The 12,732-nt window shown below is 35.8% G+C and overlaps 2 protein-coding genes across 8 annotated transcripts in view; one reads left to right on the plus strand and one right to left on the minus strand.

Moving 5' to 3' along the window:
* kcnn2 (potassium calcium-activated channel subfamily N member 2) overlaps positions 1-9,951 on the minus strand; it is a 65,137-nt gene extending 55,186 nt beyond the window's left edge. For 3 of the 4 annotated variants that reach the window (XM_042509554.2, XM_088070735.1, XM_088070733.1), the window contains exons 1-2: positions 9,810-9,951; positions 8,217-8,285 (exon numbers count right to left, since the gene is read on the minus strand). The gene's annotated coding sequence lies outside the window, so the exon portion shown is untranslated. Of the gene's footprint in view, positions 1-4,713; positions 4,773-8,216; positions 8,286-9,809 lie in introns of all 4 variants that reach the window. The other variant, XM_088070734.1, reaches the window with a different exon arrangement.
* Positions 673-12,497, plus strand: nt5c2l1 (5'-nucleotidase, cytosolic II, like 1). 4 transcript variants are annotated; one of them, XM_088070737.1, is made up of 19 exons: positions 673-800; positions 900-1,013; positions 3,397-3,470; positions 3,641-3,758; positions 4,739-4,834; positions 6,575-6,666; positions 6,816-6,873; positions 6,979-7,072; positions 7,511-7,564; positions 8,600-8,683; positions 8,793-8,828; positions 8,911-9,018; positions 9,107-9,173; positions 9,823-9,993; positions 10,076-10,127; positions 10,616-10,676; positions 11,661-11,837; positions 11,931-12,008; positions 12,100-12,497. In XM_088070737.1, exons 2-19 carry the CDS (start codon positions 940-942, stop codon positions 12,103-12,105), a joined length of 1,500 nt encoding a protein of 499 aa, XP_087926863.1. In that variant the 5' UTR covers positions 673-800; positions 900-939; the 3' UTR covers positions 12,106-12,497. The 4 variants fall into 4 exon arrangements, with proteins under 4 accessions (XP_087926863.1, XP_087926864.1, XP_087926865.1 ...); XM_088070739.1 differs by adding an exon at positions 2,189-2,327 and having other exon boundaries at positions 705-1,013; XM_088070738.1 differs by having other exon boundaries at positions 704-1,013; positions 7,024-7,072.
* Positions 12,498-12,732: the final 235 nt, after the last annotated feature.

Consider the following 12,732-nt stretch of genomic DNA (forward strand, 5'->3'; position numbering starts at 1 on the left):
TAATGCTCTAACAAGAGACTTTTCAGGTTATAACATGATGTCCCATATTATAATGAGAAACTTTTTCTGTTCTTACAAGAAACTTTTCTTATTTAAACATGCAAAGTTTCTTGTTCTAATAACTTTCTTGATAGAACATGAAAATACCTTTTTCTAAAAAGAAACCTTTCTTGTTAGAACAAGATAAGCTACTGATTTTTTTTTCTCTAGCAGCAATATTCTTCAATAAAAATAAAAATGCCATAGTATCATGTCATTAAAAAAGGTAGAAAAAAGTACAGCCCTCAATTTTTGCATCAAAACGCAATTAAATGTTCTGTTTAGCCATTAAGTTTTGTTTTTTTAAAAAAAAAAAAAAAAAAAGATTTGAGTTACATTTTTAGATTTTGAGAATTTTGAGTTTTTACTTTTACTTTTGATACCTTAAGAACGTGCTGCTGACACTCATTATGTACTTGCGAAGTGTATATTTTGGGAAAACTAAAGACAAATAAATACTTCAAATATCTGGGATGTTTTTGCTTTAATGAACACAGTTTGGCTGTCCGGGTCACAGCGGGACTGACTGGCAGTCATCGGGGGAAACTCCTATCAATTACGCAGAGGTGCAGCCCCGTAACATGTGCACGCCTCTGATAACACAATCTATACGCTTAAAGCTTCATGTCGTGCAGGGCGAGTGCGTGACAAATGCCGATGTCGACAGTCTGGACGCGTGTGTCATGCAGCCGCTTACTTAAGCAACAAGCGAAAAAGTCACAGGGAGGAGTCCCAGCCTGCGTACAAACACGGGATAACACGTATGTCAGCGCCTACATTTGAGTACGTTTGGTAATTAGAATGACTCCAGTGACTGGCTGCAAAAAGTGCTGAGTATAACTTGTTGGATGTGTGTGTAGTTCATAAAGTTGAACAGCAGCTCGCGTCGATTCAATCCTGATGGACACAGAGGACACACACACCAACATCTTAAAGGCTGAGGAGCCCAGAGTGAAGCGAAGCTATGACCAAATGTGAGTGCATTTGATTTAGTGTGATTTAAACTGCATACACAAATATACTCTGAGGTTAATAACAGCAATTAATTATTCTTCAATAGTTGTTTTTTGTTGTGTTTTGTTTGGGTTGTTTGTTTTACTAACATCTGGGGTGTCACATATTAAGTATGGGTTTGGTGTTCCTTTCCCAAGAAAACCTGAGCATCAAGCACTTAATTTCCTGACTTCTGGGGATATTTTTGCACCAATTTATGGTGATAATGTCATGGTAATTTATAATTCAAGTAAGTTTACTGTTTTAATAAAATGCCAGTAAATAGTGATTCATGCCTTGTGTAATCTCCAAGAGCCAAGTGACTTTATCCAGTCAAAAAAAAACAATGCTTTTCAGTTTATTATATTATTGTTGTTGTTGTTGTTATTGTTATATTAATAATAATAATACATTTTAATCTAGAGCCCTTTTCAAGGTACTCAAAGACAAAAAAATCATTGAATAGAATACACTAAAATATGCAATAAAATAAACACATTTAAGTTCACACATTATTTACACATTATAAGTCGTTTTCAATAGGTAGGTTTTGATAAGTGTCATTATAAATGTTATCATGAATGACAAACAAAAGCATGACATTTTCACATTTAAGAATCACAAAACTAGCAAATGTGTCTCTTTTGCTTTAAAAAATGACAAAGGATTATGTGATGATTCTTGTTGATCGATTTATTGATTAATCAACTTATTCTTTCAGCTCTAGTTGCATACTGCCACAAACTACTTTACCAGAGGCATCTTTGTGTTTACGAGTCGCAATTCCTCGAAATAGAAGTAATCAAAAGGGGGTCAAATGTTTTCTAAATACTGAGGGAGGACTGTCCCCTGCATCCCCAAAATCTACACCCACGATGAGCTATTTACCAGTATAATACTAACATATATACTAACAATTTCTGAAGTTTTTTGTCATTATTTTCTTACAAAAAAAGGTTTCACATTTCTGTGCCTCACTGATCACGACACCAGGTCAGAAGGACTTCTTGTATTTATTTCTACATTATTACATTTGAGTTATTACAGCTTAAAATAACTGGTGTTTTCTCACAAATCCCAAATGCTTTCTGACCCCCCTCACCTGCTTCTATCCTCTAAAGGTTTGCACCCCATCACAACATATTTTAATCCACAGTCACTGAACCCAGCAGCCAGCCCTCTACACTAAGTGCTCCCGCATCAGAAATACTCGCTCCCTGTTGGCTTTTACATGCTGAACTCATCTAAGGGGAAAAATCCTCAACGGCAATACACTTACAAACAAGAGCTTGCAGGTAAATTATTCACAGCAACTCTATATGTACAAACTGTCGGGGAGGGTGACACTGTGCCATCCAGACTGGAGGTGCTGCAGATAGGCTTCTCTCTCTGTGTAAGTCACTGATAAAGACGAGCATCTGGGAGCAACAGTCACACCAGTCAACCCAAAAGTCTGTTAAAATATATAATAGATCATTTTATTTGTAATTTGCAGCCATTTGAAATAGTGCTGGAGATGGTTTAGGGCTAAAATAACACTTCTTACCTCCACTGTCGCTGTACTCTAGGAGCAGGAAATACAAAACTATAACAAGGTCACTACGCTCAAAATTAGGGGTCGACCAATATTGTTTTTTTAGGGTCTATACCGATACTGATTAGTAGTTAATGATACCAATAACGGATATTTGGAAGCAATATGTATTTACAATAAAAATAAAAATCTTTCTATCAATATTTAGAATTTGGAATATAATAAACTCCAACACAAAGCTTTGTTTAAACGCCTTAAGCAAATGTTTAAACTGAAACATTCAACGTCATGTACTCTAAGTTCCCAGCAACTTTTCTTTATAATAAAGGGGAAATTTAATTAAAAATTAATAGCTCTCTGAGGTTTTACACATTAAAAGTTTCTCCCATGTTGACACTTTCTAGCACTTTTTAATAATTAATTTGATCAGCAATCATTAAGCTAAAACACCAATACAGATAATTGGCAAAATTCCAGATATCAGCCCCAATAATCAGTCAGGCCAATAATTTGTAACCCCCTAGTAAAATGATGATGGAGTTTTTTAATTTTAAAAAAGTTCATGTGATAGAAAAGAGTTGTTAGAGCAACAACAAGGAAACCCAATAATGTCACAGAAAAGCAGCAAATCTTGACTTTCAAACAACAATAACAGACGTTTTCCCTTCAGGCCCACATGACCTGAAACAACTGCAACACAGTCACCTTAGAAAACCTCAACAGTCAACCCACAGACGTGGATTGTTCAACGAACACCTCTTAAATCTTGTGCTCAAACATGTTCTCTCTGTCATGCTGACTTCAGCTTATGTTGTTGTGTTTGATCACAGGGTGTTCGTCAACAGAAGTCTGACCCTGGAAAACATCAAATGCTATGGATTCGACATGGACTACACGATGGCGAGTATGTAACAGAAAGACTTTTGTGAGTGTAAACCATTGCGTCACCATGAGTGGGTTATAAATCTGATTTTTTTTAGACTGAATTCTATATTCTTGCTTCAGGGTTTGCTCTTGAAGTGGTAGCACAAGATTTACCGGCTTTATGTTAATGATGTTTCTGTTTGTTCGCAGTGTATAAGTCTCCTGACTACGAGTGTCTGGGCTTTGAGCTGATAAGAGACAGAATGGTGTCTATTGGATACCCTCATGAGCTCCTACGTTACACGTATGACCCCAGCTTCCCCACACGGTTAGTTAAAAGTCTACATCTGCGCATGAGAAGTCATGTAACAAAAAGATATCATTTTATCTGATGTGCTATGGAAATAGAAGGTAAACCTACAAAAGAAAAATTACAAGCAATTTTATGCTTTTTCACCCAATGCCTGGGGAACACAATTTATTAAAGACATAAATTGTTACGAAAGTGTATGGATAAGGTAATTATGTATTTTCTCAAAGGACAACTATTTATGTCAGTTCAACATGTAAGGATAAACCCCTTGAAATGGAGTGTCATGTTGCATGTTCATTAACAAACAATTTAATTAAAATGAAAAGTTTTTGTAGAATTTTTTCAAAAATTAAATCAACCATTTTAAACCTGAATCGACATCAGTTTCTTGTGTTACGTTCAGATGCCTTTCACAAGCGTTAAACCTTTCAGACCCTCGCCAATTGGTTTGATTACTTTTGAAAACATAGTTAACAAGGCAATGAGTAACTTAGCAAAAGGTGTCTCAAAAACTGCAAGAGGTCAGAAAAGGCTGACAAGAAAATGAACTGAAAATTAGTGAAAAAAAACAGAGACAGAGAGAGAATTTAGAGAACTGCATCAATTTATGGTGGAAATGTCTTTAATTCTGTCAAAATAAAAGTCTTCTAGTAATTTCATGTTTTCACTGGGGGGCACAAATGTATATATTCTAAATATTTTGTATTAATTGATTAGTAAATTGACAGAAAAATAATAAGCAACTATTTTGATAATAGATAAATTTTTAAGTAATTTTCCACGCAAAAAAGCTATCACCTTCGGCTTTAGGAAGTTGTGAATTTTAACAGTTTCTGACATGTCATACATAAAACAACTTTTGAACAAAATAACTTGTGGATTAATTGATATTCTGCTATGTGCAGTCCTGAAATAAACCCAGGTGCTGCTTCAACTGTCAGATCATGTCATGACTTGATCTCGTTCATACCTTCTTTTTGTTTTTCTCCTCTCAGCGGTTTAGTTATCGACACCACATATGGAAACCTCCTGAAGGTGGATTCAAATGGAAATATTTTAGTCTGCAGCCATGGCTTTTTCTTCCTCAAAGGGTAAAGTCAAACTCTTTCTAGAGAATACAGGACCGAAATCTTCCCACATACTTTGATGAATTGTTGTTTAATGATCCCTACTTGTGAACTCAGACAGAGACAGATGCACATATAAAGTTGACTATACAACATAATTAATTAAGAGAAATAAAAGTTCTAAGAAAAATATATATTAGAAGTGAGTTGACATCACATTAAGGACGTGCAGGGCGTCCCCCTCTTGCCCGAGGCTACAGTCTCTGTAAGCCTGAACATGATGAGATGTGTATATATGGGCTGATAGAGAAGCAGTAATACTAAACATAGAGAATACACAATTAAAAGGCCTTCACTATTTGGCTCTCCTTGTGTATTTTTTTGGCTTGTGATGCTGATGCAAACAGATGTCTAAACAATATTTGGTACCACTTTACTTTAATATGCCCCTCACAGAAATATTGTTCTTTGCTTCACATAAAAACTATGATGTATTTTTGTACAGTTAATTAAATCAGCCATCAATATATAAAGTGGTTAAAGGGACAGATCACCCCCAAATCAAACTGTTTTTCCTCTGACCTGTAGCACTATTTATCAATCCAGATTGTTTTGGTGTGAGTTGCCGAGCGTTGGAGATATCGACCAGATGTCCGCCTTCTCTCCAATATAGTGGAACTAGATGGCACTTGGTTTGTGGTGCTCAAAGTGCCAAAAAACCACAATTGAAAAACTCAACAGCAGTCTCTTTCCAAAATTCATGACCCGGTTACTCAAGATAATCCACAGACCTTGTTATGAGCAATTTCATGTGGGACCTATTTTGTCACTACTGAACTTGTGCCAACCTGCCAACCGAATCACCGCACAAAAGGAAGTGTGTAATTTTAGCCAGCTGAGTGGTGCTAGGTGAGCTAGCAGAAGATGGACACTTCCTGCTGCGCAGTGATACAGTTGGCAGATGTAGTTCGGTATGAACAAAATAGCTCCTACCGAAAACTGCTCAAAACAAGGTCTGTGGATTATCTTGAGTTACCGATTTGTAATTTCTGAGAAAGACATTGCTGTTGAGTTTTTCAAAAGTTTTTTTTTTTTTTTGGCCATCTAGTGCCATTACTACACTCAGCAACTCACACCAAAACTAACTAGACTGATAAACAGCACTACAGGTGCCTGCAAAGTGAGTATCACTTTTACTTGTAATGAAGCACTTGTGTAGTGATTCTGCTTTTAAATTAATAAATGATCTAAATTTTTCCCACCAATGTTTATATATTTATATAAAAAAATATAATATTTTATCAAATTATATCTTCTAAAGTTTAATATATTGAGGGGAATACCATAAGATTAAAAAAAAAAGTTTAGATTTTGATTACGACTTTTAACAGACAGGCGAAACTGTTTTACATTGAGGCCATTTTGCTGACATTTTACAGTATTGTGTTGTGAAAATACAAACAGCTACAGTTTAATTAAAGCTTGTATGTCACGGTTGTTTGTATTCTACTCATTGTTATTTGTAGAAAAGGGAAACACAAACTAATATTGACTGAAGCATGACAGTCAGCTGAGGTGAGCTGACTCAGTGTGGTTTTACTGGTTTTCCGGTTCGCAGGAGACACACGAGTGCATCTAATTTGTTTTGTAGATTATCACAAGATTTCACACATTTTTTTATAATCCTGAATCATAAAATCATGCATGGTGTCCTTTTAGTCATTTAGCCTGTGTTTGTAATATTGATCCATTTATCTTCCACAGGGAAGACATCCACAAATATTACCCCAACAAGTTCATTCAAAGAGGCGACACAGACCGTTTCTACATCCTCAACACTCTCTTCAATCTTTCAGGTATAAAATGTAAAATGTGTTTTCTGTGCAATCCTGTAATGTTTACCACCCTCAAACTCTCATTTGTCTGCATTCGAAACTTATTTAAAAAAGGAAGTTGACTTTAAAGTCTTTGCTAACTGACTTTTGTGTTTGCATGCACCCTGCAGAGACTTATCTCTACACCTGCCTTGTAGACTTCTTCACCAGAAACACCAGATACACAAAGTAAGTTGTTTTGTTTTAATTCCCTCATATGTACGTTTGACCATTCCTCTCAGCTGTAAAATATTATAAATTAACCTGTGAACTATTTGTCAAACTTCTGCCCAGCCTCCTGAAAGGTTGGCAGCACGGTGACTTGTTTATGTCCTACAGAAGCATGTTCCAGGATGTTCGGGACGCAATGGACTTCATTCATGATACGGTGAATTGAATCAAAGCTCTAAAGTGTGTAGGATTTCGTTGCATCCAGTTGCAGATGTTGTGAGGTTGCAAAACTGAAACTTTTTCCAATTGCAAATGGCCCCATCTAGAGTCACAGTTTGTTTTGTCCATTCTGGGCTACTGTAGAAAAAATATGGTGGGCTCCATAGAAGAGGATCTGCTCTGTATAGAGATATAAACAGCTCATTCTGAGGCAACTAAACCATGATTCTTGTTTTTAGGTAATCATAAATTAATGGAAAACATAAAAGTAAACATACAAATACATGACATACAATTTCTGCCTATTGATGCCTGTAAATCCTACACACTTGACCTTTAACCGATGTCTTTTAATAGATGCAGACATGTGCCCGTTGTTGGCTTGGGAAATAATAATTTGCCTCTAAAGGTTAAACTCTATCTGTGTGCTTTATAGGGAGCCCTTAAGGAACGCACTATCAAGAATTTGGAGAAATACGTCATCAAAGATGTGAGTGAACTGAAAAACATGGTTTAAATATTCAATGAATAAATAAATAATAATAATAACTTGACTTTTATGTAACACATTTTATGCAAATATGCAGCCCAGAGTGCTTTTAATATGAAAAGATCAAATGAAAATAAACAAGAAAAAAAAAGCAATAATAGCTACAGGACTTTTTTGACTTGAAAAAAATCAAGACAGACTTCCAACTCCACTTGGACTTTAACATAACTGATTTGTGGTGCACCCATTAGCTCACCTGATAGAGCGGGCACCTCAAGTACAGAGGCTGTATCAGCAGGTTCGACTCCAACCTGTGGCTTTTTTGGCTTTATTATGAAAGGACAACTTAAGTATAAAAGGGGGAAAGAGAGGGGATGACATGCAGCAAAGGGCCACAGGTTGGAGTTGAACCTGCGGTTGCTGCAACAAGGACACAGCGTCAGTACATGGGGCGCCCGCTCTACCAGGTAAACTAACGCGCATGCCCCACCTAACAAATTTAACAGTTAAGTTCAAATTTTAAAAAGCATTCATGATTTTTGTAAATTTAATATATTCTTGTATTGTTATAACATTGTTAAACTGGCATTAATTTTGTTGAAGAGTGTATTATGCCTTTTTAGAAGTCGAAACTTAAAAATTTGGGACTTGCCTGTTTTGACTTGAGTGCAAAGATTTGCGATTCCCTTGTGACTTGCAAAGTAATGACTTGTTCCAACGTCTGGCAATAAGAGAGAGAAAAACAAACACACAAAAAAACAAATTAAAATTCAAATGAAAAAGTCGAGTCCTTAATTTCTTTTTCAGGAGTTATTAATAATGTTAATATCTGAGTGAAGGGAGAGCTGCAATTTAGAACAATAAAAACAGGAAGCAGCCTCACCAGATTTCTAGAAACTCATTAAAAAAAAAGCAGCTGAAGATGTAAAAGTTGTTGTTGGGACATGACATATATAGTTAGTTGCTACTAAATGAAGGTGTTAGATTAAACAAGGCTTTGTAGATTAATGAATAAGTGAAGTGTGCTTTTTACAGCCAAATCTCCCCGTCCTCTTGAACCGGATTAAAACAGTGGCCAAAGTTTTCCTCGCCACCAACAGTGACTACAGCTACACTGAGGTGAGCTTCTAAACACAGAATAATATATCTCACTGAAGCCCCAAATTATATGAAAATTAACTGGAGACATTCAAAAAAATTCTGTTTCCTTCTCTTCTTCCTCATCAAGGTCATTATGAAATACTTGCTTGAAAGTAGCAGTAAGGTAAGAAAATTTAAACTTTGCTTTGAAAATTCAGAAAATGTCCATTTCATTGAATCATGTGAATTTAACTCTTTATTTCTAGTCTGGAAATCCCAAAGACTCCTGGCGCTCCTTCTTCGACCTCATCGTGGTGGACACCAGAAAACCGTTGTTTTTTGCAGAGGGGACGGTGCTGAGACAAGTGGACACGGTATGAAAAAGTCTCAACCACTGAAGATTGACACGTTCATGTTTGAGCCGCAGCAGGTTTCAGTGACATGTTGTATTTTGGGACACAGGACACGGGAAAGCTTCGGATTGGGACGTACACAGGCGCCCTCCAACATGGAACTGTTTACTCCGGAGGTGAGATTGTGTGTTTCTATTCATTAATTTTTAATAAAATAATAAATAAGAAGATAACAAGGATATTAGGAGGAGAAGAAGCGAGACATGTCTGGTTATTTAACTAGGATTAAGCCAAGTAGAGCAGGATTCCTCTTTTTGCTGACGTTCAGTGTAAACTGTAGAGATGTGTGTGAAAATACCTAATCTACTACAGTTTTTACACATTATGTGATTATTAATATGTCCAGTGTCTGCCAATTTTGAATTAACCAATACATTTAATCGTATTAAATTATTAATATAAATTTTCTTCTAGCCTGATGAGAAAATCTTGTTCCAAAAACGACTAAATTTAATCTGATATATATATATATATATATATATATATATATATATATATATATATATATATATATATGTATATATATATATATATAGTGAAATCCAAATAGATGTGTTTTAGAGTAAAAATTTTAAATGCTATTCCTTCAGTGGTTGAATTTCACAGTTAAGTATTCAGTTTCTTATCAAAATATAATTATGACGTCACTTCTTTGCTTCCATACATGTGTATTTTTTATGTGTGCTTGTGATGTGGAGGCATTGTGATAATTTAATCCCCCTTCCATGTACTCTTATGCAATATAAACAAACCTTATGTTTGTAGGATCTTCAGACATCATCAGTGATTTGCTGGATGTTAAAGATAAAGACATCCTCTACGTTGGCGACCACATCTTTGGTGACATCCTCAAATCAAAAAAACATCAGGGCTGGAAGACTTTTCTGGTCGTACCGGAGCTCAACAAGGAGCTGCAAGTATGGGAGCAGAAGAAAAGTAAGAACACGTAGACATCGTTGTTGTATTGTTTGTGCAATGTGATCATTTCAAAGTCTTGATGACTTTCTTGATTTGGCAGATATGTTCGAGGAGCTGAAACGTCTCGACATCTTCTTAGCTGAACGTTACAAGTGAGTTCTTCTTACATGAATAACACTTGTTATGTTTTTTTGAACAGCTAATAGACAATGAATTAATCATGAATTCATGCAGAAGTGATAAATTCATTATAATCTATAATTATTTATACCCAGAGAATTTGATTCTAATAATTTATAACATTAATAAATCATTACAAAAGGCATTCTTTATTTATTTATACTTATACAACTATACTTTAGTTGTCCATAATTTGTAAATCAGTATCTGTTGAACTGCATATAAAAATGCAACAAATAAGTTGTGTAAATCATCCAACAAATAAGCTTAACTCATTTATTCTGAAAAACCTGTGGATGTTTTCAGTCTGTTTTAAGCTGCAAAGCCTGATATTTATCAGACATTTATTGTGACACTGTTGCCCAGATGTTAGCAAATGTTGACGTTCTACGAGAAGTACAGCACAGATACATGATGCAGTGAAAGCTTCTTAACTGTTTCCTGTGTTGGTTGTCTGAAGGCATCTGGACGCCGACAGTAAAAAGTGTCCTGAAATCAGTACCATCCAGGCGAGAATGAAGGTGAGCTTCACACATTTAAAAAATGTTTTTCAATTTTCAATTTCTCATTCTTGAAGTTTGTTTTAGTTTTTTGGTTTTTTTTAGGCAGTTACACCATTTTAGGAAATGTTGCTAAAGAAGTTGTTGTTTTAACTACTTTGGAAGTTTTTGTTGTTGTTGCTAGAACATTTTAAACACAGCTTTACTGTCATTTAAAATATTTAAGCACACAAACACTTCATCTGGTTGAAGGTGGTTTGGTCATCCATTCAAATTCTACTGACTGCCTCATTTAGTGCAATGAGAGCTTACAGCAATAAATTAGATCATTAACAACACATGAAGTAATGGGCATTTGTTACTAATGGGGAATTATGTAGCAACAAAAAAAAGAAAAAAGTCTGACACACTGTTCATCACCTAAATGCTTTGCACAACCAAATTGCAAAAAAAAAAAAAAATGTTTTGCCTTATATATTTCCGTAAACCAAGGACACTTCACGTTTGCACATCATTATTTAGAAGACACATTGAAACTTTAAGTTGCATTAAGTATAGGCATAAAAACTATTTGGTTATGGCTTGTAAAAGATGATGTTTTGGCTTAAAATCCACTTTTTGGTCGCTTTCACCCATGTTCAAAACTTCAAAAATGTTTACTGTTTTTTGCTCTAGAATAGTGGTCTGCAGCTTGGCAGCTGTCCCTAAAGGTGTCATGCCATTTATTATCCCCCTCACCTTCCAATGCCAAAGTCACATCGTATACCATGTCACCTTAGAAATACTGACATGACATGCATGAAATGTGCAAATGTCATATTTTTGAGGTTTGCAGAAATGTACAAATGTTTTTCAAGACCATGATTTAAAAAAAAAAACAACCTCTGAATATGAATTTTTGCAACAGAAAGCAAAAACAGGACGTCTGATATTACAAACTGTGTTTCAGAAGTTTTCTGGAACTCTGTCCAGGTTTTTCTGCTGATGTTGGTTGTTTGTTTGCAGGCGCTGACCTACAGAATGGACATGTCCTACGGCAAGATGGGCAGCCTCCTGCGCAGCGGCTCCAGACAGACGCTGTTTGCCAGCCAGCTGATGCGTTATGCAGATCTGTATTCCTCCACCTGCCTCAACCTGCTGCACTACCCCTTCAATTTCCTCTTCATGGCACCCCCCGTCCTGGTCAGCCCTCACCTAAACACACACCTGCACAAAAATAAATCTGATCCCTCACAGTTTATGCTCATTCTTCACCTCACTCATTAACTCTTTCAGATGCCTCACGAAGCAGTGTCTCAAGTCTCGTCTGACTTTGTTTCAACAGAGCTCACTGTTACCAACAACTATATGATGGTGAACAAATCTCAATATTATTATCATTAGGATCAAAACATTTCTCAGCTGAATTCTGCTCATAGTTTATTAAACTTTCTCTCACTTACAGTGCTGAGGACAGCTGTTTCAGAAGAAAATGCTGCAGAGGAACTTTCTCGTGTGCTTCGGCTGTCAGGGACACTGATGAAGAGGATTGTTTGCACCTGTGCTTGCTCAAAGGGTTTGTTGCAGCCATGATGTGCCTCCTTTACAAAAAAAATAACTTACTGCTCCACCTAGTGGATATGTACTGCTATGCCACGCAGCTAGATTTAAAGATTTATATCAAAAGTAGACTTGGGGTAAGTGTACATAATGAGTGTTCATGTGTTGTTGCATGTAGTCGTACATTTGCACATTTAATCTGAGGTTTGTGTAATGGTTTTTAGGAAGTAATTTTATTCATTTGTTGTTTGTGCAATTTGTTTTGAATCATTTCAATAAATCATATTATTTGTTTTCACTGTTTTCATTGAAGTAGAACAACTTTAAATAAACATATACATATGTGGCATCTCGTATACATAAACATTTTACATTGGCTCCTAAAATTCTCACAGAAAGCTTTAATGGGGACTATTTATTTTGTAGATAACTGCTTACAACAAGGTCTGTGGATTACTGCGAGTAACTAGGACACGGTTTCAGGAAAGACACATTGCTGTTGAGTTTTTCAAATATAATTCATGTAAACACCAAAATC

This window comes from Plectropomus leopardus, chromosome 20 (genome assembly GCF_026936395.1).
Source record: "Plectropomus leopardus strain MGB_pleo_1.0 chromosome 20, ASM2693639v1, whole genome shotgun sequence".
Classification (NCBI taxonomy): domain Eukaryota; kingdom Metazoa; phylum Chordata; class Actinopteri; order Perciformes; family Serranidae; genus Plectropomus; species Plectropomus leopardus.